The sequence below is a fragment of the Theropithecus gelada genome, chromosome 6, assembly GCF_003255815.1.
Source record: "Theropithecus gelada isolate Dixy chromosome 6, Tgel_1.0, whole genome shotgun sequence".
NCBI lineage: Eukaryota > Metazoa > Chordata > Mammalia > Primates > Cercopithecidae > Theropithecus > Theropithecus gelada.
The window spans coordinates 126,124,479-126,149,304 of NC_037673.1; the positions used below are offsets into that span (position 1 = coordinate 126,124,479).

The following is a 24,826-nucleotide window of genomic DNA, read 5'->3' on the forward strand; positions in this document are numbered from 1 at the left end:
TTAAATATGCTCCAGTGTCTATGATCATATGAAAGCTAGACATTGGCTAGCCTAAAGAAGCATATGTAGCTCCATGTGGGAGGATATAGCCTGGTCACAGAAATCTAGTTGCTGCTAAGTGTCATACCTTGGTGATTGCTTTGTCCAGGAAAGAGGCCAATCACAGGCTTCTGTTACTTTGCTAATACCGCCACATCTCTCACTGTTAAGTAGTCTACAGCCTCATTTAAATTGTTGGTGCCACAACTTTGTGACCTTTGATAAGTTATTAAGCCTCTGTGTGCCTGAGTTTCCCTTTCTGTAAATTTGGCCATGATAGTTGTGATACCCAATACATAGGGCTATTGTAAAGATATAAATTACAAAGAATAAGAATAACTCCTGGATATTAGCAATTTTATACTTACAAAGTCCCACAGTATAGTGATATGGTAAGCAGTGAAAGACAGTTTATAATATGACATGGACAGAGTCTGATGGACACTGAGATTCTAATAAGAACAAGTTCCTGAGACAAGAAATACAGAGCATTCAAAGCAAGAAGAAGCCTGGGCGTCTTGGAGAAAACTATTGTGTTTGGTTAAAAAAAAAAAAAAAGTATAATGTCACCGTCTAACATTCTGCTAACTCTAGACATGTCAAAATATATGGTAGTGATATGGTTTGACTGTGTCTCCACCCAAATCTCATCTTGAATTATAGCTTCCGTGATTCCCACATCATGGGAGGGACCCGGTAGGAGGTAACTGAATCATGGGGATGGCTCTTTCCCATGCTGTTCTCATGATAGTGAGTAAGTCTCAAGAGATCTGATGGCTTTTATAAAGGGGTGTTCCCCTGCACATGCCCTCTCTTGCCTCCTGCCATATAAGATGTGTCTTGCTCCTCCCTGCCTTCCACCATGATTGTGAGGCCTCCCTAGCCACATGGAACTGTGTCAACTGGACCTCTTTCCTTTGTAAATTGCCCAGTCTTGGGTATGTCTTTATTAGCAGTGTGAGAACAGACTAATACAAATACATAGGTATCTTTTAACTTGTTTCCAGTGACTCTTGCTTTACTTTCAGGTGGATGATGACAGAATGGACCCCCTGTTCACGCACTTGTGGAAAAGGGATGCAAAGCAGACAAGTGGCCTGTACCCAACAACTGAGCAATGGAACTCTCATTAGAGCCCGAGAGAGGGACTGCATTGGGCCCAAGCCCGCCTCTGCCCAGCGCTGTGAGGGCCAGGACTGCATGACCGTGTGGGAGGCGGGAGTGTGGTCTGAGGTGCATACATGCCCCATTTCTATTCCCGTTCCTACTCTGACTCTTAGCTTGTACAAGATCAGGTTGGATCATGTTCAGAATCTGCACGGAAGTTGATATTTTTCTATACTCTTTATTAATTTTGTTAATGATTAAAGTAATACATTCAAATAATTTTGAAATAGAAAAATACAAAGGTATTTACTTTCTATTCTATAAATATTGCAACATAATCAAGGGCATATTTTATATACATTTTAAATTCTGCATTTTTACTTATATACTATGACTACACTCTTGAGTTGGCACATATTAAAATACACACTTAACTCATTGCATATCGCTGAACATTTAAAATGGAAAGAAAGAAAATTAACATTTAATTATTATATGTGAACAAGGAGTACATTTTTACTTAATGTTTAGTATATTGTTTATATTTAATCACCTGTACAGGAAACTTAAGCTTCATCATTTTATAAGTGAGAGTAATATAGCTCAGAGAAAGTAAATAGTTTACCCTAAGTCCTACCTAAGTGGTAGAGCTGGGATTTGAACCCAAGGTTGTTTAATTCATTGCACCCTCCCAACCCCTACAGGTTTGTAGTGTATAACATACAGTTGTGTTCCATGCCAAACCATAGTGATTTATTTTGTTATCATGATGCATATCTTTGCATAATAATAAATGGCACTCATGACTTACACTTAGTGGTTGCTCTGAAGCACTTTAGGTGAGGGTCTGGCTGCATTTACTCATATAAACATACTTACATACTCATATTCACACATGTACCAACACAGCTACACACACAAAAAGGAAAATCATCCATCTATGTAATTTCAAAATATTAGATAGGATGCAAAAATGATAATTTAAAACTACTGTATTGAAGTAGCTACTCTTTTGAAAATGAGGATAACATAGCTTAGATAATACAGTTTCTAAATATCTTTCAATTAACCCAACCCCCTCCAAAAAGCACATTCACAAAAATCCTGGATTTCTCTTTTCTTACTATTCTAGGTTATACTGTTTAATGGATTCTTTTTCATTTATAATGTATACTTTTGAAAATGAATGCCATATCACATCTTACATTGAAATGAATCAGTTCAATCGGGAGAGAAGAATCACATGAGCATCAGAGAAACAAAATACCCCACCCAACCCAATCAAAACATTTTTGCAAACTCTTCAGGAGAAAGTTGATCAGAAATATTCTACTATACAGAATTTTGGCACCAGCTGAGAGAAATAATATGTCACAATGCAATATGCCAATTAAAAAAAGGTTTATTGTTTTAGTTTAAGTTAAAACTCAATTTTATGAATCAGGCATAGTTTGACTCGTGCTATATATATATATATATATATATATATATATATATATATATATGTACTAAAGTGCCAAATCACATAGTTCACTTTAAAAACTGAGCATATTCAAATGCAAACTTTAAGTTATAAGACAATTACTTACTTGTGCAAGATTTAGTATACCTATTTAAAATGTCATTAGTTCCATGCTTAAGCTTTCAGGACCACAACTGTCATTAAAGCTTGCCAACATGAGCAAGGGGAGGAGCTCAGCTTCTGCTCTCCTCAGGACTCAGAGCTATGATGTGGAAATCAGCATGATTATTCCTATATGACATCATTGATGAATATATACTGCAACCCTTTCTTTGGACCTCTTCTATACACAAATATAAATTGGACTTTCAAGTTTTGTTATATCTGGTATGCCCCACACACATATCCAGAGCAATTTTGGTCCCAATGTCCAGGTAGTCAGTGGTGCTTGCCTTTGGACAACAGGATTACTTTGTGCATATTCCATGATGTGGAAGATAAATGTAAATGAGAGTATAGATTACACCTAGAGAAGATTAGTGGAATATACATATGTGCTTCAATCTATTTTGTCACCCTCATCCATTATACATCTCCTATTTATTAAACTAAAGAATTTTGAACCAAATTGTATTTTAATTCCAAAAAATCATTTAGAATTATAATTTCTAGGAGTATATAGTTATATAAAGAAATTCTAAATTTTGGCCAGGCACGGTGGCTCACACCTATAATCCCAGCACTTTGGGAGGCCGAGGTGGGTGGACCACTTGAGGCCAGGAGTTCAAAACCAGCCCAGCCAACATGGCAAAAACCCATCTCTACTAAAAATACAGAAATTATCCAGGCATGGTGGTGTATGCTTATAATCCCAGCTACTTGGGTGGCTGAGGTAAGAGGATCACTTGAACCCAGGAGATGGAGGTTACAGTGATCCAAGATCATGCTACTGCACTCCAACCTGGGCAACAGAATGAGACTCCATCTCAAAGAAGAAAACAAATTCTAATTTTTATTTTTGCTAAGATTTTCTCTATTTCATCTTTGAAACATGTTTTTGAGAAATGACATGCTGGGGAAATTGTCATTTTTCACAAACATGTCTTCCATCTAAATAAAAGAGTACATCTTAGAAAAAGTAAAATTAATTTTTTTACATAATTACATTTAAAATGTGATATCAAATTTTAGTAAATTTAATTTTTATCATACTGTATTTATCTTTTCCAGATAATCCCTGTTATATTACTCTCTGTAATAATGGTTCAGTATTCCTGAAACCACTTATCTCCAGCATTGTGCCTTAAGCTCCTTCTGGCATCAGATACTGGTGCTTAGCCTGTTGTTACCTTTAAACTTATTTATAATTTTATCTGGCTTTTATATGGGTGACGGGCTCATGAGAGATTATTGGAAACCAATACTTAATTGAGTCTATCATCTATATATCCTATTCACCAACTTTATCTAAAACCTCTGATGTTATCTTCTAGTGTTCAGTCAAGTGTGGCAAAGGCGTACGTCATCGGACCGTTAGATGTACCAACCCAAGAAAGAAGTGTGTCCTCTCTACCAGACCCAGGGAGGCTGAAGACTGTGAGGATTATTCAAAATGCTATGTGTGGCGAATGGGTGACTGGTCTAAGGTGAGAACCACTCTGTAGATTCTCAGTAATAGGTTTCAATAATGTCCGCATTGCCCTGGGTACTATAACCACATAGCATGGAGTTTAGGAGGGAAGGAGAATAGAATTAAACATCATGGGATATGGAGCATTATATACCACATCCAAGTGCAGATTCTGGCTGGCTGTCCATGGTCATGATCTCTATAAAACTGTGTTAAAAATTAAGATAAAATGTACAAAGCACTTAGCACCACACTTGACACAAAGGAAGCTCTCAGAAAATAGTAACTATCGTTATTGCTGTTTTGTTAATTTTTATTCATATAGTTCTTTCTCAGAATATTTTTTCATAAAACTTATCTAAATAAATAGAATACTGTCAGATAAGTCAGTTCAAAATATAATTAAGTAAGGTAGCAGAAGAACCAAATGAAGGGAACTCAGCTCTTACTAGATAAAAGGCAGTCATTTTCCCACCAATTTTGGGAGTTGTGTGGTAGAAATGGAAAGGAACAAAAATGTTGACATCCTTTGGTCAAATCAAGTGAACACAATTTATATGGCAAATGAACAATAAGTTTAATTCACGATAATAGTGATGCCTATTTAAAGTTTATATGAGAAAAGTAGAGCCTCATATAGGGCTTTAGAAAATACCTGACCTGTTCATTCTATGAAATACTAATAAACCCCATGTTTTAAGGTAAAATTCTGATCATTTTTGGGTAAAAATAGATCTCATGTGTTATTTTTCAGAAGTGTAAATATGAATCAATGATCCCACTTTCAGCCATGATATTACATACTGACTGTCATGAAATCATAAAATTCTAGGGCTTAGTTCCATGCTCAGATGGTCATAATGCTTTAGATGAGACATAATAAATCCTCTCTCCTTTCTCTTTTATTGTATAAAAGAGAAAAGAAAGTGATGGTTGCTGAGGTATGGAGAGGAGTATAATAGTTTTTCATAAATAACCCTACAGGGCTTTCTGGGAGAAATATTTTCAATATAGAAAATACTGTGGTTATCCCACTTTCCCAGTGTTGCCCCAAAGCAATCCATGGCATTTGAAATATAAGCTATTTTCTTGTGATTATGTATGCCTTTTGTCTCTAAGAAAAGTTTGCACATTAATATTACATCTGAGTTATCAGTAAACTAGGCTCTCTTGCTACTACTTAATCACATTCAGAATTCACTTTGGGACTCTTTAAAGGATGCATTTGTAAACAACATAAATCAAACCCTGACTACAGCAGTGAGAAATATTCAGCTCAATCCATGGGAATTTTGACTGGTGAATCACAAAAGGAAACTTCACACTTCAGAGTAAAAATCTTTGAGGCAGCACAGAATTCTAAATTAACTACATCTAATTTGTTTTATATTCAGGATTTGTTTCCCTAATTCTAAGGGAGACAAATAGAGCAGGATAATAGGGAAAGACAGTGTCTTGGAAGTCAAGAGATACGGAGGACAATTCTCATTCCCTCTTTGCATAGATGGGTAAAGTGGTTAAGCCACTGAATTAATGCCTTTGTGTCTTTGTTTCCATATGAGTAAAATAATGAAAATGGAACAGTGTTTTCAAGCTATATGTATAACAACTGTTCCTTTTTTAATTTTGTTTCAATAGTTTGTGAGGAGCAGGTGGTTTTTGGTTACATGGATAAGTTCTTTAGTGTAAATGTATAGTAACTTTTCATTCATCATTGAAGATACATGATAGGATAAGGAAGTAGAAAAACTACTAGCAGCAAGAAGGCAGGGAAAATCACCTGTTGCTCCCTTTCCATTGTAGGAACTCATTTGTTTCTTTTGACTAGTGAAATTCTAGATATTTTCTTAGAATGAAACAATTCTGCTCTGAAAATATTTACAAACCACCTGAAAAAATGAGCTATATTTTTCCAACTTTGGTGATAAATAGAAAAATTTAAACGTAGGCCAGGCGCGGCGGCTCATGCCTGTAATCCCAGCACTTTGGGAGGCCGAGGTGGGTGGATCACTTGAGGTCACGAGTTTGAGACCAGCCTGGCCAACAAGGAGAAATCCCATCTCTACTAAAAATACAAAATCAGCCGGGCATGGTAGTGCATGCCTGTAATCCCAGCTACTTGGGAGGCTGAGGCAGGAGAATTGCTTGAACACGGGAAGCGGAGGTTGCAGTGAGCCAAGATCACGCCATTATACTCCAGCCTGAGTAATAAGAGTGAAACTCAGAAAAAAAAAAAAGAAAAAAGAAAAACTTAAATGTTAGTTGTTGTTAACCTCCAATTAACTATAAAATCCAGCCTGGGCGACAGAGCGAGACTCCGCCTCAAAAAAAAAAAAAAAAAAAAAAAAAAAAAAAAAAAAAAAAAAAAAATCCAGAAGATGTAATTGCAAAAAAACCCAAAAGATTCAAGTTTTATTGTAATGTGTGACACAGAAGTACAAGCTCATACAATGCTGCATGTGGAAATATGGCTACCAAATCCTATTTGCTTGACGAATACTATTACTTTTGGTTAATGAAACATGCCTATTATATGGCCTCTGGTTAAATCTTAGGTAAAACCAAAATTAACTACAGAGATCATAGGGAACACTGATTGTGGTTTTTTATGCTAAATTTAAAAAAAATTCAGTTTTACAAATATATGTAATTCTTAAATATAATTGGATTGAATTACTTCTAATTGGTTTTGTGGTGTTACTGTATGGCTACCCAACTAGAACATAGCCTTTGTGAGTGAGGAAAGAAAAGAATAGCTTCAAATACAGTTGACCCTTTAACAAAACAGATTTGAACTACACGGATATAGATACATACGGATTTTTTCAAGCAAAGGCGGATCAAGAATACATTATTTCCTGGTTGTGAGACCCCGCTTTAAGGAGGGCTGACTTTTTGCACATGTGGGTTCTGCAGGACCCACTCAAGCTTGCGTGGATTTTGATTATACTTGGGCTGTCTTAAAACCAATGCCCACATATACACAAGGAAGATTGTATTCATCTTTATTCCTGGCCTTTTAACCTTTGCTTGTTGGCCTGTTTCTTTGTTTGGTTATTTAGAAGATCCAGTAAATGGTGCTTTTGTCTGTCTACTTTCGGACTTTATATGAATATAAGTGCTTTTTTCCTTAAAACCATTTTTTTTCCTTTATTATAACTATCTCAGCATCGCAGACTCAAACAGTGTGCACAAATTAAAACCAGTGACTCCATGTGAATTTTATTGATTTCACCCTTCATTTTGTACTTCTATGATATTACTTTCATGTTAAAATGAAGACCATCCCAGAATAATTACAAAGAAAAGGAATAATGAATGCCATGATTAAGTTTCAGTGATTAAAGTATTCAGGGACAGAGAAAACACATAAATCTCTTATTCTTATCAGCTGCGTCCTTGAAACAGGAATAGCAACAAGATGTGTGTGATTGTGGGTGGATTTCTGTGCTCCTCTGAGGTCAGTTAATCTGTCAGTTTCACTCAAAGTCTGCCCTAATTTTAAACTGTCAATACTAAAGTGGACTTCAGCCTTGGATTTGCTTTAATCAGGAATATTAAATGTACAATTTTTTTATAAAGTCTAGCATTGAAAACCTGTTCCTCCCTTAATAATACAGCTGGGTCCCTGGGAGAACCAAAAGAAAATATATCCTCAGCTTCTCCCACTGCCTAAGAATCATTGACTGCTATTGGGCAAAGGTAATATCTGCTAAATGGAGGATGAATGAAAAGATGGCTTATGCCTCAAACTATGTTCACTGCATTTGTATCAGCCTACATGATTTGTATCATATATATTTTGGGTGGTTTTGTATAAATAGTGGAAAAATTGCTCTGGGCTTCTGAGGGGGGGAAAAAGACTAAGGTATATGCAAAGAGTGAAACTTAGGTCATAAAATTCTTGCCTTTGATTTCTAAGCAAAAGTAACCCAGCCTTTGTTGAACCATGTTCACGTTCATTTCATCAGGATTACAATGATGGCAAAAATAGGACACATACAATGTGGCTGCTTTGCCCTGGCTTGCATTATCTTACACAATTATATGCCACGTTCTGACTATATCTCTTTCTGCTATAGACATGTTCTTAGGCTCTTTCATGGGCGAAAACAACATTGCACACGTTTCCTGCCAACTTAAATCTTTATTCACTCAGTTAAGCTCTTCTTAGTATGGAACACTGGCTTGAAAAATAACAGTCTCTAATGTTTAATGAAATGACATATTTTTTTTGGTCTGAATTTGACCTTCCTTCCTTTATTTAAACTTCTGCAACTCTTGATTTTCATTGCTGGAGACCAGCAGAGGAGAAAAAAAAAAAAAAAAAAAAAAAGGCATTATTTTATCTACCTGTTACACAGGATCTGATTATTTATGAAGTTTTTATAGAGTTAATCCTTCCATGGAGTATTAACAAGTGATTTAAACTTATTCAACAGAATTCTGTTGGGAAACAAGACACCTTAAAATTGCCCATAATTGTTCCTGGTTTATTCTTATACTTATATTCTACAGTTTAAACTTACTCCTTTAAAATTCTAGGAAATGATTGGTTTTGGACACATATAAAGTTATGACATTATTAATAGATATTTTTGGACAGGCAATTTATGAGCCTTTTTGAAATGATATAAACTAAAATAATGCTGGAAGCACAGTAAATCATTTTGGATGATTTAGTTATACAGCCCAGCCAGTTTATATATTTGTTTAGAAATGAGAGATACAAAGCCTGCAGTATGATGAGTAATTTTTAATTTATCCTCCAAAACGAAATCACAATTATATTCAGCATGTTCTACTGAATAGGAGAGGAATTGGACAAATGAGGAATCTAAAACTAAAGTGATTTTTTCCTAATGAATAAGTAAAATATACTTATCTAAATACCTGCTTTCTAGCAATAAAAATTAGATTTATGTTAATAGGAATTCTACTTATTCAGAGCTCATGCTCATAGTGAAGATTTTCTAGTTTCCTTAGTTACAAATCTCAAAATGGTGTTCTACAATAAATGGTTTTCTCATTTTCTATGGGAACAATGCTTTGGATGAAAAAATAAAATATATTGACTACTTAATAATTTATTTTTATAATTAAAGACCTGTATATATCTGGATTCTTTCTAGTAAAACTAATTTCTTACCATACATATTACTGATGTTATTGAAATCCACTTCATATATTTTATTGTCCTAGGAATCTGTAATAACTATAAGCAAATAAGTGTTCCTAAGTTGTTAGCACTCTAATGGTTTAAAAAAGTTCCAAAAAAGTACAAATTGATTAGCTATGCCAGCTCTTTAAGTATGCTTTGCATAATCAAGCACTGTAACCTTAAAGTGTTCTCCTGTTGCATAATTATTAAATTAGAGCAACCCATAACAAAAAAGTGCAAGATCAAAGAAAAAACAATTTAACAAAAACATTCCTTATGTACATACTTAAAACAAGTCTAGAAAGACAATACAAGATTTATTACCTTGTCATTTTGAGCCTTACCTACATTCAGATTGGCCAGCAGTCAATACAAGTGACTTGATTTGCGCCATTTCACATATCCCTAAAGAAAACATTTTCTCTTACTTTTTGTTATGTTGGATTCTGAAGGTGTGTAAATTTGAAGTTCTCAGTAAATTAGTAGGCTGTAGGCTCATAGGATCTTTGGCCTGACCATCTGTCCTCTATTTTCTTTTCTTTTTTTTTAATTTGATTTTATTTTAAGTTCCGGGATACGTGTGCAGGACCTGCAGGTTTGTTACATAGATAAATGTATGCCATGCTGGTTTTCTGCACCTATCAACCCATCACCTACATATTAAACCCTACATGTATTAGCTATGTATCCTGATGCTGTCTCTCCCCGTTCCTCACCAACAGGCCCCAGTGTGTGTTGTTCCCCTCCTTGTGTTCATGTGTTCTCATTGTTCAGCTCTCACTTGTAAGTGAGAACATGGGGTGTTTGCTTTTCTGTTCCTGGGTCAGTTTGCTGAGGATGGGCTTCCAGCTCCATTCATGTCCCTGCAAAAGACATGATCTCATTCCTTTTTATGGCTGCATAGTATTCCATGGTGTATATGTACCACATTTTCTTGATCCGGTCTATCACTGATGGGCATTTGGGTTGATTCCATGTCTTTGCTATTGTGAATAGTGCTGAAATGAACATGAGTGCATGTGTCTTTCACAAAAGAAGACATTTATGCAGCCAACAAACATGAATAAAAGCTTAACATCACTGATCATTAGAGAAATGCAAATCAAAACCCCAATGTGATACCATGTCACACCAGTCTGGGTCGCAATTATTAAAACGTCAAGAAACAACAGATGCTGGCAAGGCTGTGGGGAAATAGGAACGCCTTTACACTGCCTTCTATTTTCTATATAGAAGCTTGCCACCTCTTAAAACTAACATTGACAGTAGTATGTGAGACTTAACACAGTTGGTGGGATTTTTTTTTTTTCTTTTTTTAATAATCATCGAGGACACTTCTTTCCACTGAAGAAAAACTCAGTGAGTCTTTGAAAGAAACTTGAAACCTTGATCTGATACAATCAAGAATATACTGAAGTAACTGACTAGATAACAGTTTTGATCATGCACCCCTGATGTCTAGTGTTCTTTTTGTTTTTTCTTTGCGTTGCCAAAAGATACAAAAATCACCAGAACCAAAAATTTTAAAGAGGGATTTCTTGCTGCCCCAGGGCTATGCTGTACCTTAGTACGATGGATTCCGACATGCCTGTACTGACCAATGATGGCAAATACCCTACCCCAATTAAAATAAACTTGCAGGGAGTCCAGAGTCCTAGTGAGAATTTGTATAGCTTGCTAGTTTTAACACAACTAAAAGAAGTAGGCTATTAGAGGGAAACTCAATCCCTTGTTGAAAGGATACTTATTTAAATTTAAGGGAACAATTAGCAGCAAAAGCAAATAACCTAATTAAATACCTTAGTAGAATGTAAAAATAGAAAATGTTAAGCATCCACTGAAACTAGAGAATAAACACAATTAAGAAAATAATATCTTGTCAAGTAGACACATTAGTAAAATTGGTATATACCAAAGGTTTGAATGTCATCATTTTTGTAAGATCAAATACATATTGATTTAAGAATCCTTGGCCAGGCACGGTGGCTCATGCCCATAATCCCAGCACCTTGGGAGGCCAAGGCGGGTGGATCATGAGGTCAGGAGTTCAAGACCAGCCTGGCCAACTTGGTGAAACCCCATCTCTACCAAAAATACAAAAATATTAGCCAGGTGTGGCAGCAGACGCCTGTAATCCCAGCTACTCGGGAGGCTGAGGCAGAGAATTGCTTGAACCCAGGAGGCGGAGGTTGCAGTGAGCCAAGATCATGCCACTGCACTCCAGCCTACGTGACAGAGCAAGACTCTGTCTAAAAAAAAAAAAACAAAACAAAACAAAAAAAAATTCTTTAGGATAGCATTTCCAAAATTTTGTTCCATGGAAAGGTCATTCCTTAGGGATGTGGTCTCCATGTATGAAAAATGCTGGTGTTAAATAAAGAAAAGCAAATATCTTTGCTGTAGGACTTTTCGGGTCTTTTAATATTCTACAATATTTGGTAAATTGCAAAGAGGAACCTAAAGTATTTCTCCTTTCTTTTTGCTTAATACTAAAGATCACTTCTGCAGAGGACACAGCTAGTTTATTTAACATAATACACTTTGGGTGACTTCACATTAGATTATGTAACTTTCAAAGAAGAGTTATGTGAATGTTTTCTTTCTAGCTAGAGAAAATGTATAGATTGAAACTAAACTGAAATTATCTCTAACTTAGAGAATTTTTCCTGAAATAGGTTAGCATTTTATACAAAATTATTTTCTAATTATGTCAGCAAATATACTCATGTTTGGAGAAGGTAACTGCTAATAATTTTTGTAATTACAAATAATTACATAAGACAGGAAAATGTGAGCAGCTACCCCCTAAAACTATCACACCGAAAGCTCTCATTGTCAGATCACTTCATCATCTAAAGAAATCAAAGATTGTGGACTTAATTTTAAAGCATTTGGACATTGAAAAAAACCTATCCCAAGATATCCTAAAAAAGAAACATTTTACATTTTATTTTCTTTGAAAACTGTTCACAACAAATAGATTAGTCAGTAATAAATAGGATCCCTTTCCTCAAGAAAGACTTTCTATTTTGTTGTTTAGATATAGCCACTGAGTACTTACAAAACTTTCTACTCACCATTATATCTGGAGAAGCCATGCAAAATTTCCCAACAATGACTATCAAATTGTTTTTTCTTTGTCTCTTTGCACTAACAGAATGGAATTTTTTTTTTTTTTTGGCATTGCTGTTATTTTTATTTTTATTTTGAAAATCTCCTGAGAGTCTTATTTATTGTCACTAGATATACAGAATTTAAAAATGAATTTCTAAAATGTTTGAATTGCTGAAAACAGTCAAGTACATTGGCTGTTATGATTGAACAGAGCAGAAATATATTAGCTTAAGAAGAATGAGGCACATATGCGGTTATATCTTCTACCTAAAGAAAATGCATACTTCAGAGAGACTGAGATAGTATCTCTCTCTCTCTCTCTCCCTCCCGTGTGTGTGTGCAACACATATATAAGTATAAATGCAAATATAAGAACATGTGTTTAATGTCATTTGTTTTGGAAAATGCAAGAGAAATATTGTAAAAATAAAATCCAGAGGGTTTAATAATATTTTCTTCTTCATAGCCTCTAGCAAAATCAGTAGGCTATTAAAATAATACTTTCAATCACTATTCTTATGCAGCATAATTGGGAATCTATAATTTCATCTCCAAAATCATATCTCAAATTAATTCAGAAAGTAAATGTGATGGAGTTACTTTTGATATTCTTTATAGAAGGATGGAGCATACATGCTAAATCTCACATTTGTGATGTTGAACCTCAAAAGGATTCAATGTTGCAGGGGGTGGGGAGGTATGTTCACATGAAAAAATATGAGAATTTGATAATTTTATAAAATTATAAGCAGTAGTCTTAACACTGAGTGTATTTTACTTAGATATGGTGAAATATGTGTTCATCAACTAATAGAGCCTATCCAGAGATAGACATAACCAGATAACCAGGATAACTAGAGAAATACAAGTTTAAGATGCAAGAAAAATATACAAATGATCAGCCAATTACAAAGATATCACATGAAGTCTTTGGATTTAAAATGTAACACACAGGCTGGGCACAGTGGTTCACATCTGTAATCACAACACTTTGGGTGGCCAAGGCAGGAAGATCAATTGAGGCCAGGAGTTCAAGACCAGCCTGGCTAGCAGGGCAAAACCCTGACTCTCCTAAAAATGCAAAAATTAGCCAGTGATGGTGGTACATACCTGTAATCCCACCTACTTCGGTGGCTGAGGCATGAGAATTGCTTGAACTCAGGAGGCAAAAGCTGCATTGAGCCAAGATCATGCCTCTGCACTCCAGCCTGGGAATAGAGCGAGACTTTGTTTAAAAAAAAAAAAAAAAAATTAACAAAATTTCTTTAACAAACAGAGCCATGGACCCTGAGCTGGGGGTTCTGGCCTTGAGATTTTGCTTCAGGATGACTGGATGGCACTCCAGCATCCACACAACCAGGGTTTCACATTGGTGTTGATCTTGTTTGCAGAGGAACAGTTCCTTAGTCCCCCTAGCCTCAAACTCCACATTTGCAAAATGTACCAAAGTTAACAACAGGTTTCTTGGAATGTCAAAGTGCTTTCACCATGCAAGTAAAAGTAATAATCCAGTGTCAATGATGTGCATAGTCCAAGGAAGTGTATTTTGAAGTCCTTAAAATGAAGAGTCAATGAAACACAAATAGCAGAATGGATTAGAAAAATATACATCTACAGGTCTGTGCTATAGGACAAAATATGCATAAGTACATAGAGCATAATAAATAAATCTAACAAATATGTTTACAAGTAAACATGCACACACAGAAGTACACGGGAGAAGTGGAGTGAGGGATATCAGGGGGCAACCCGAAAGCTCCACTTAAAGGGTGCAGACTCTACTTAACTGAGTCCAATTGCTTTCACATATCTCTTTCTGCACAGCACTTCTAATACTGGATGTTATCATTTTTTTACACTAACTTGATAGGTGAAAAAATTACATCTCATTTTGAAATGCATGCAGTCTTTGACTCAAAACTTTTCCTTATGAACATTTTAAAAAATGTTTAACAAGATTTTCCTTATGAATGTTTTTGCATAATTTGCTAACCATATTTATGAAGTTGCTCATTGCTGTAGTTTTAAGTCAACAAAAAATTAAAACAACCTGTTTGTCCATTAACTATTTACAGAACTCATGATGTGTTTCAAACAGTGGAATATTGTAGCTTTAAAAAAAAATTTGTAGATAAATACATGCTGATAAGAAAATTTCTCCAAGACCTATTATTAAGTAAGTAAATATCATGCAGAATTATGTAGTGTCAAGAAAGGTTATTGTAGGTATATTAATCATATACATATTAATGTATGCATTGATCTTATTTTCTACACAGATGTACAAAGAACATTTTATTGAATTACATTGCGGGAAATGAATTTTTTTTACTTATAATTTTACCATATCTATATAATTACTTTTAATTTTATAAAACTTGTTAACAGTTTCTATCTGCAATTTTTTTTAAAAACTCTTACTTTTTTAATTCTTACATTTTTTCAGGCTATACTATTGAGAATGATTGATATTATGGATACAGGGAGATGTGAAAATACTATAGAGTTTCAGGAGAGAGTTGAGGACTTGGGACTAGAAGAGGTAAGATAGCTCAGTATATCTGGTTTGAATTCTGTATCTTCTGTTATAAGTTAATGGGTCCAAATGAAATAATTCATGGAAAATTCTGAGAATAGTGTCACATATACCGTAACTATGTAAGTGCTGGTTATATTCAAATTGTAGTATCAGTGGGGCTAGGGAGAAATTGTTGCATTTGAGAATTTTTTGTGGGGTTAAAATGAAAAGAACGTGGGTTGATTATCTGTAGTGGGAGGTAAGAAAGCAGGAGGTGTTAAGGAGAACTCCCAGGTTAGTTTTCTGGCCTAAGCAACTTGTATGGATGGTGGTTTTGTGATGTGAGACCCTGGAAAAAGATTAAGTTTGAAAGGGAAGATTGTGAATTCTGTTTTGTTTCAATGTGCTCATCAAATAGTTAAATACTGGTGAGTAGTAGGCAGATTAGGGGAGAAGTATGGGATGGAAATAGAAATTTCTGAGTTATCAGCACCTAAATAGTGTTTAAAATTTCAAAGTATACGTGTACCTGGGTAGAGAGTGTAGCATGAGAAGAAAAAAACGCAGTTCTGAGAAACTCCCTCTGTAAAGGTGTGTGAGAGAAGCAGCAGCTGCGGCAGAGGGAACTGAGACAGGGTTATTCAGAGGAGCAAGAGGGAAATCATGAGAAACAAAAAAAAAAGGTTTTAAAAAAAATATTCCATGTGATGGGGACTGAATCACAGGGAGTTGAGAGTACTCTATCTTTAGTCTCAACTCAAACTTCAGCTGCGCTAGGAAAGTGCCTTTGGCATTCCAATAACTCCTCATTTTTATTGATTTTTATTTTTATTTATTTATTTATTTTTTCTGATACAGGGTCTCGCTCTGTTGCCCAGGCTGGAGTGCAATGGTGCAGTCTTAGCTCGCTGCAAGCCTCTGCCTCCTGGGCTCAAACAATCCTTCCATCTCAGCCTCCTGTGTAGCTGGGACTCAGACATGCACCACCACACCCAGCTGATTTTTGTATTTTTAGTAGAGATGGGGTTTCACCATGTTTCTCAGGCTGGTCTCAAACTCGTGGGCTCAAGCCATCTGCCTGCCTTGGCCTCCCAAAGTGCTGAGATGAGTCATGAGCCACCATGCCCAGACCTCATCTTTAAAAGATATATATTTAAACCAAAATTCTTGATCTTATTTTCTCAAGACTATAGCCCACTTCCAGTTTCCCTTTTTTTTTTCCCCCCAAAACATTTCAAAATCATCTCCCTACCTACCCAGGCTAGAAGTTATCCTTGGCACTTATTCCTCTATACACAAACTCTTAATTCCCAATATAATACCACAATCCCTTCCTATATTTCACCAGAATTAGAGTAACAGTTTCCTTACCTGCATACTCCTCCTCCCACAGCTCCGTCTATTCACAAGAGATTGTTGCATCATTCTTTCCTATACTCTTAAGTACTTCCAGAGATTCACCATTGATTGCGTCAACTACCAGATACTGTGGCTCAAAGCTTTCTGTATTGTAACCTAACCTGCGTCTCCAGAATTTTCTCATCATTTTCATTAACTCAGGTGTTCCCACTAAGCTCAGGCCTGAGCAGTTTTTACTTCTACAATCTCTGTGTCTTTGTTTATACTGTTCTCTTTGCCTACAATGTGTTTCTTCCAACAATCCAAGTCCTCAAAGACCAGCTGAAGTACCTAGTTTCTCAAAGGGCTTCATCAATAAGTGACAGCCTAAGAACTCCTTGGTACTTATTGATTACATTAGTTTTTCACAATTATTGTCTTACATTATTGCTATTTCATTAAGAAAATATTAACTCCTTTACCCTTCTCAAAAATCTCAGCAACCAGACCATTGTACTATATGTGTAAGCAAAAAAAAATTTAAAAAGTATTATACATTTAAACATTGTATTTTTTAAAATTTTAAATTATTTTAAAACTTTGGGGGGTACACGGTAAGTGTATATATTTATGAGTTGATTTTTCTGACTCTAATTTGATAACAACTAAGATTTCATATATTTTACAACAAAAGATTTATTCACTGATATTTTCCATGAAAGTTAAACTAATCAACATAATTTTAGTAGTCATACAACTCTCTTCACCTTTTCCTATATCATAACTCAAACTACTTGAAAATATGTTTTTAAGTAAATTTACCCTTACTTTAATATCAGAATACTTGAGACCAAAAAAAGTTTTTAAAGTTGAGTTTCAAGGAAACAGGCTACTTTTGTGTCCTCTCAAATCCATTTGGCTGGAATACCCCCCATTAGGTTGGATAGCCGTTATCTACCTTAGAAAAGAAGTGGCGGATAGAAGCAAAGCTCACTTAAGAATTTTCTCTGCGAATTGGCAAATACGTAGTTTATTCTAAGTTGGAATAAGTTAAATATAGCTATCTAATGCTATCCGTGCTATTTAAATCAAGACTTTACTTATTTAAAAAGTCAGAACAAAAAACACACACTTCTCTCTCACTTGGCCACAGAGGGATCTGATCCACTTTTGACATACAACTGTTGGACTAGACATGGAAAGTATTTTATTTGAAAAGGAAATTTAATGATTGTCATTCCAAAAAGTTCTCTCTGGTGGGAAGATGTTTCACTGGAATGACAGTAATAAAATAGAAATGTCTTGATCCACTTTTTTCACTTTAGCAAACTGATTTCTGATCTGAGCTCTCACAGAATTGCAAGTATGTCCAAAACTTTGTGTCTATTAATTACTTCTTAATGCAAACATCATTTTTTTCTTCCATTGTTGTGGTGATCAGTGTACACTTTGATATAAAACACATTTTGGTTATTTTGACAGTCCTTTCACAACATATTCAGTTCTCTCTAAATCATTCATAAGCAATCTGTTTGATTTTGTCACACACATTTCCTTGATTTGCTATAAATATATGTAAACATTTTCATTAAAGAGGCAAGAAGAGTTTGAATGTTAGATCCAAATAATAATGAATTAATTAAACACATACATACACACACACACACAAACAAAAAAAACAAAAACAAAAACAAAAAAAAACACCCTCAAATGCCTGACCTCTAGGAATGGATTCAATTCCAAATATCCGTGTGTTAAATAAGGAAGACAAATTGCTTTAAAAAGACACTGAAACACAGACCAAAATGAATAGCAAACCTTTAAAAACAAACCTAACTTTTGTTCTTCAGTATGCTTGTTTCACACTCACTTTATTAAAAAGTTGAAAGATGGAACTGCCAAACATATACATAAATGAATAGGAATGCAACGCTAATAATTTCCAGTAGAAGTCATCGTTTGGTTTCCTTATGAGGTCCTCTCTCCACTGTGAATGCTACTTCACTCTTGTTAAACCACTTTGGAATAATCCATTATTCCCAAAGACAAATTACCCAAGTCTATGCTGTTAACCTTGTTACAGATTGGCACTTATCATTACAGATTATATCAGGTTCTGTAAGATTGTCTATTATATTGGTTGAGGAAAAAAACATTTGCGCTCTGCCAGTGACAATTTTCCCTTAATTTAGGAATTCCTATTTCTTACAGAGGCCAGCTGGAAATGAGCAAAGCATTACAGAGCCTTCCTTAGCTGTTGGCCTGGAGAATACACATTCTCTCCAAAATATATATCTTTGGCATAGTCTAGAAGTAAGGAATCTTGGGTAATCTCTGTGCTGGCCAAGTGTGAGAATTATGATTTTTAACCCCTAAATGCACTGAAGTGTTTTTTTTTTTTTAATTTAAGAATTAAAAAACAGACTGCTGTTGAGTTTTTTAATCTAACAAAAATTTAAACACCTTAGAGTGATATTTTTACTGTTGTGTTTTCTGCCTCTTTGGTAAAGTATTTAACATGACATTTTATAGGATTTACAGCTTGAAGAATCTTATAGTTTCTTTAGGATGTGTTTAACATGCACAGATTAATAGTTCCATGAACTCACTGACAAACTAGTAGATTATATAACCTAAATCTACACATTTATTTATACCGTAATCTCCCATATAGTCCCCAAATCTAAGTAATCTAAATATTCAGAGTGACAAATGACTAGCTAGTACTGAAACAGTACTTATATGACTTTTCGGAAGTCCTGACATGAAAGGTAGAAACTAACATTTAGTTAATAATTTTAAACTGTGGCATTTTACCATCAATTCTCAATGTACAAGACTAGATATGGAAGTCTTTTCTTTAGACCCATGTTCAAAATCATGCATTACTTCAAATTATAACTTAATGGACAAATATGGAACATTTTCTATAACAGCAGTTGTTAGTCAAATAAGTAGAGTTAGTAATTATCTCAATGCATGTTTTCAAAATGATATGATTAAAGTAAAATATCAAACTGCCAGTTGAAGAAAATTTCATTCTAACATTAAAATATTTATCGGCTGGGCACAGTGGCCCACGTCTGTAATCCCTGGACTTTGGGAGGCCAAGGTGGGCAGATCACTTGAGGCCAGGAGTTCGAGACCAGCCTGGCCAATATGGCAAAACCCCATCTCTATGAAAAATACAAAAATTAGCTGGGTATGGTGGCAGCACCTGAAATCCCAGGTACTTGGAAGGCTGAGGCAGGAGAATCACTTGAACCTGGGAGGCAGAGATTGCTGTGAGCCCAGACTGTGCCAGTGTACTACAGCCTGGGCAACAGAGGGAGACTTCATCTTAGAAATAAATAACTAAAATTAAATATTTATCATTTTTTCTTTTGAGCTTTTTGTGCCAATCAGTAAGAGCTTCTATCATATACTTTAATTTTAGAACAGTATATATATACACACACACACACACACATATATATACACACACACACCCACATATATGTATACACACATATATATAAACATATGTGTGTGTGTATGTGTATATATATATATTTTGTTTGTTTGTTTATTGGTTTTGAGACAAAGTCTCGCTCTGTCACCAAGGCTGGAGTGCAGTGGCATGATCTTGGCTTACTGCAACCTCCGCCTCCAGGGTTCAAGCGATTCTTGAGCCCCAGCCTCCTGAGTAGCTAGGGTTAAAGATGTTCGCCACCAACCCCGGCTAATTTTTCTATTTTAGTAAAGACAGGATATCACCATGTTGGCCAGGCTGGTCTCAAACTCCTGACCTCAGGTGATGCACCCACTTCGGCCTTCCAAAAGTGCTGGGATTACAGGTATGAGCCACTGCGCCCGGCCTAGGACAGTATATTTTTATACTTCTTCCTTTCACATTCACTTTGAGAAGCACTAATAAATCTTTATTTTTACAAAGAAAGAATTACAAGACTCAGTGTCACGATTCTAGTATAGTTGTTTATGCAAGTTAAATACAGAAAAACAGCATAATTGTTGGCTGCTTGCCAGATAGCAACAGTGTAAGACATCAAAAATTGGCATGGAGGACAGTCCAGTGGATGTCAGAGCCCATGCAGTGCAGAAGCCATACAAGAGTCAGAGATCAATGGAAAGAATGAGTGTCTGCTCTCTCAACAGGAGAGTGGTTCAGAGGCTTTTATGAATAGCCCATTTATAACGTGTTTAGTGAAATTAAGTTGTTCAGAAGTGCCTACGTTGCTTCTTGGCACAGCAGACAACAATATTCTTTGGTGAATTTGGCAGAGACATGATAATGGCTAGGTTATACCATGAGCCATCACATAAATTTCTACATATGATTCATGAGTTTTCAATGACAGAAAGATAATTTTATACTTTACAAAAGTAGATTCAAGTTGTACTATGTGCAAGTCTTGAGCAACCCATTGACATCATGTTTGACTATTCTTTTGTCTCATTTGGGCACTTTATAAATTTGTGGATGGCTATTTATTGGAGCTTATGTAGCCCCTTTGAATCAAACACGTTTTACTTATTTCAGTATATTTCAGAGCATATTTGCTATCTTTCACCGGAATTGAGTGGATACCTACTAAGCATAATGATGTTCATATAAACTATGGGAAAGAATACGTGAAGATGATCTTGATGAACATATTCAACTGTATCATAAAAGGAACGTTTCTATATAAAATAATGAAAATTTAGCAACAGAGTACTTTCATATCTTCTGTGTAGCATTTGACCCATCAAAAACTTCTTTATACCATTATGCTATTTTAGATCTAATTAACCTCAGTTCCTAAAATGTATCAGATTACACTTGAAAAACTTTAATTTCATCAGGCCACACGTATTCAACAGTACACACTCACTGATCTTGAACATACTGGAGCTATGACATCTGTAAATATCTCAAGGTAAATGGACATTTCTTTGAGCATCTTCTATAAGGTATTCACCTATTTTTCAGTGTTAAACCAAGGTCTTCTTTTTTTTTTCTTTTTTTTTTTAAATTTTACTTTAAGTTCCAGGATACATGTGCAGAACATGCAGGTTTGTTACATAGGTAAACGTGTGCCATGGTGGTTTGCTGTACCTTTCAACCAGTCACCTAGATATTAAGCCCTGCATGCATTAGCTGTTTGTCCTGATGCTCTCCCTCCCCTCCTCCACCCCGAACAGGCCCCAGTGTGTGTTGTTCCCCTCCCTGTGTCCATGTATTCTCATTTTTCCGCTCCCACTTATGAGTCAGAACATGCAGTGTTTGGTTTTCTTTCCCTGTGTTTGCTGAAGATGATGTCTTCCAGCTTTATCCATGTCCCTGCAAATGACATGATCTCATCTCTTTTTATGGCTGCATAGTATTCCATGTTGTATATGTACAACATTTTCTTTATCCAGTCTATCACTGATGCACATTTGAGTTGGTTCCATGTCTTTGCTATTGTGAATAGTGCTTCCATAAACATATGTGTGCATGTATCTTTATAACAGAATGATATATATTCCTTTGGGTATATACCCAGTAATGGAATTGTTGGATCAAATGGTATATCTGGTTCTAAATCCTTGAGGAATCACCCCACTCTCTTCCACAATTGTTAAACTAATTTACATTCCCACCAGCAGTGTAAAAGTGTCATATTTCTCCACAGCCTCACCGGGATCTGTTGTTTCTTGACTTTTTAATGATCACCATTCTGACTGGTGTGAGATGGTATCTCACTGTGGTTTTGATTTGCATTTCTCTAATGATCAGTGATGTTGAGCTTTTTTTCATGTTTGTTGGCTGCATAAATGTCTTCTTTTGAGAAGTGTCTGTTCCTGTCCTTTGCCCACTTTTTGAAAGGGTTGTGCTTTCATCTTCTAAATGTGTTTAAGTTCCTTGTAAATTCTGGATATTAGACCTTTGTTAGATAGGTAGATTGCAAAAATTTTCTCCCATTCTGTAGGTGGCCTTCTCACTCTGATGATAGTTTCTTTTGCTGTGCAGAAGCTCTTTAGTTTAATTAGATCCCATTTGTCAATTGCTTTTGGTGATTTCATCATAAAATCTTTGCCCGTGCCTATGTCCTGAATGGTATTGCCTAGATTTTCTTCTAGGGATTAAGCAAAGATCTCAGCAACACTTTCCATTAATGCCATAAGTAATACAATTTCAGGAGTGAAATTTCCATGTTCAGTTTTCTCATGTTATTTAACTTGTCAGCAGTGTCTCATGTCTCATTCATCTTTTGTGATAGAAGAAAGGATTTCACACCTTGGTCTGTCCAAGAAATGGACTTCACAACTATTCAGAGTTCATTTCATCCCTTTGTTCCTGCAATAATGTCACAGTTAAGAATTTGTTAAGATTTTTTTTTTTGAGTGTGTTTTTATTTCCTACACATTTTCATTTTCTCTCATTTGTCTGTGTTTAAGCCAGTCCATAACTTTGTCAAATCATTTTGACATCTTAGCCTATCTTTATCAGTAATGCCAAACCCTGTCTGCTTGGTGCTATCAACTTAGTAGATATAATTTTGTAAGAGTTCATGTCTGTATCTGTTACTACATCATCCATGGTCACTTGTAGAAAAAATATAAACATCTGAGTTAAGTAAACTTCTACTCTACGCTTCTGTAAACTTGGACATCGCTTATACGTCCCCCAAGGATTTCCCTTTCAGCTGGTTTATTTTGATTAAATTATTTTTAGGTAAAATAAAGTCATTCAGCTCTTATTACCTGGCATAAGAATGGCAGGTAATAAAGTAGGAAATGGTAGGAAATTAAGCTTTAGAGACTGAAAACGACTATAGGGTTTAAGAAGGTATATTTCATTTTGAAAAAAAATTAAGTATTTTTCTTGTTACCAAATTGATTTGCTAACATTTCTATTTGAACTTCTCATTTACTAAACTATTTCTCTAATCATGTTGAGAGTCCAAAGTGTTCAAATTATTGAGAATTATTTTATCGTGTTTAGTGTTTGACATGTGAGCCACAGTATAGATACAATTTAATACAATTGTCACTAATGTCCAGGGCAATGATAGATTTATTTCATTATAAAAGAAATATGGGGTTGTCAATGAAAAGAGTCAAACTGTGTAAAATATTTAAAGAGATTTATGCTGAGCCAAATATGAGTGACCACAGCCCATGACACAGCCCAGGGAAATTCTGAGAACATGTACCCAAGGTAGTCAGACTACAGCTTAGTTTTATACATTTTTGGGAAACATAAGACAGCAATCAATACATGTAAGATGTACATTGGTTTGATACAGAAAGGTGGGACAACTTGAAGAGGGAGCTACCAGATTCAAAGATGTTCCGATTGGCAATTGATTGAAAGAATTTATTTAAAGACCTGGAATCAATAGAAGGGAGTGTGTCTGAGTTAAGATAAGGGGTTGTGGAGACCAAGGTTCTTATGCAGGTGAAGCTTCTACTTAGCAGGCTTCAGAGAGAATAGATAGGAAATATTTCTTATCAGACTCAAAAAGGTGCCAGATTCTTAGTTAATTCTCTTCTGGATCAAGAAAAAGACCTGGAAAGAGAAGGGGATTATTTACAGAATGTAGATTTTTCCCACAAGAGAAGCTTTGCATGGCCATTTCAAAATAAGTCAAGAAAATAAGTTTTGGAGTAAATTACTTTGATTTGTTTCAGGGCCTGCTGTCATATTCGTATTGCCACAAAGAGTTTGCTTTGTCAATCTTAAGGTCTCTTCTTTAACGTCAGTGCTGGTCAGCTATGCCTGAATTCCAAAGGGAGGAGGGTATGATGGGGTATGTTCTACTGTTACCAGCAGCAAATCCATTCGGGTCTACAGCACCCTCAGTTCTTATCTCCTCAGAAGAAAGAATTTGAGGGGCATAAGGCAGAAGGAGAGACCAAGGCAAGTTTTACAGCAGGAGTGAAAGTGAAGCAGCGTCATTATCTGGGGTAAATACCCGAGGTTTGTTGTCTTATGCCAGGGGCGAACACACAATAAATGAGCTTAAGCGCAGAGGTTTAATAGGCAAAAGAACGAGAAAAGAGAATAACTCTCGTAGAGAGAGAGGGAATCCTGGGTGGGTCTTCTGATTCTGTGGCGAAATGCACGAGGTTTTATAGATGAGGTTGAGGAGGCGGTGTCTGATTTACATAGGGCATGAGAGATTGGGCGGACCAGGTGTGCCATTCGTTTGCATAGCACAGGAAGAAGCTGGCCACCCCACCCTAATCTTTTATTACGCAGATGGGTTCTCCACTTGGCTGGTATCATGTTGACTGTTCCTTTATTCTACACCTGGCTGACAAAGAAAAAGGGAGATGGACCCTCCATGTCGAACATTATCTGACCCCCAGGTAGCCTTTTCCTATTGGCACAGTTGCCGGCATTCATCCATGCAAGCTTCTAGCTTCTGTGTCTGCAGCTCAATTTTACAGGCTGTTCTTTGTTAGAAAAGAAATGATTTGGGGGCT

The 24,826-nt window shown here is 35.7% G+C and overlaps 1 protein-coding gene across 1 annotated transcript in view; it reads left to right on the forward strand.

The window, feature by feature from the left end:
- The window catches only part of ADAMTS19 (ADAM metallopeptidase with thrombospondin type 1 motif 19), a 287,425-nt gene that overhangs the window by 249,106 nt on the left and 13,493 nt on the right, over positions 1-24,826 (forward strand). Inside the window, exons 20-21 of the mRNA XM_025388260.1 lie at positions 1,068-1,272; positions 4,102-4,254. Coding sequence (XP_025244045.1) covers positions 1,068-1,272; positions 4,102-4,254 — 358 coding nt within the window. The remainder of the gene's footprint in view (positions 1-1,067; positions 1,273-4,101; positions 4,255-24,826) is intronic.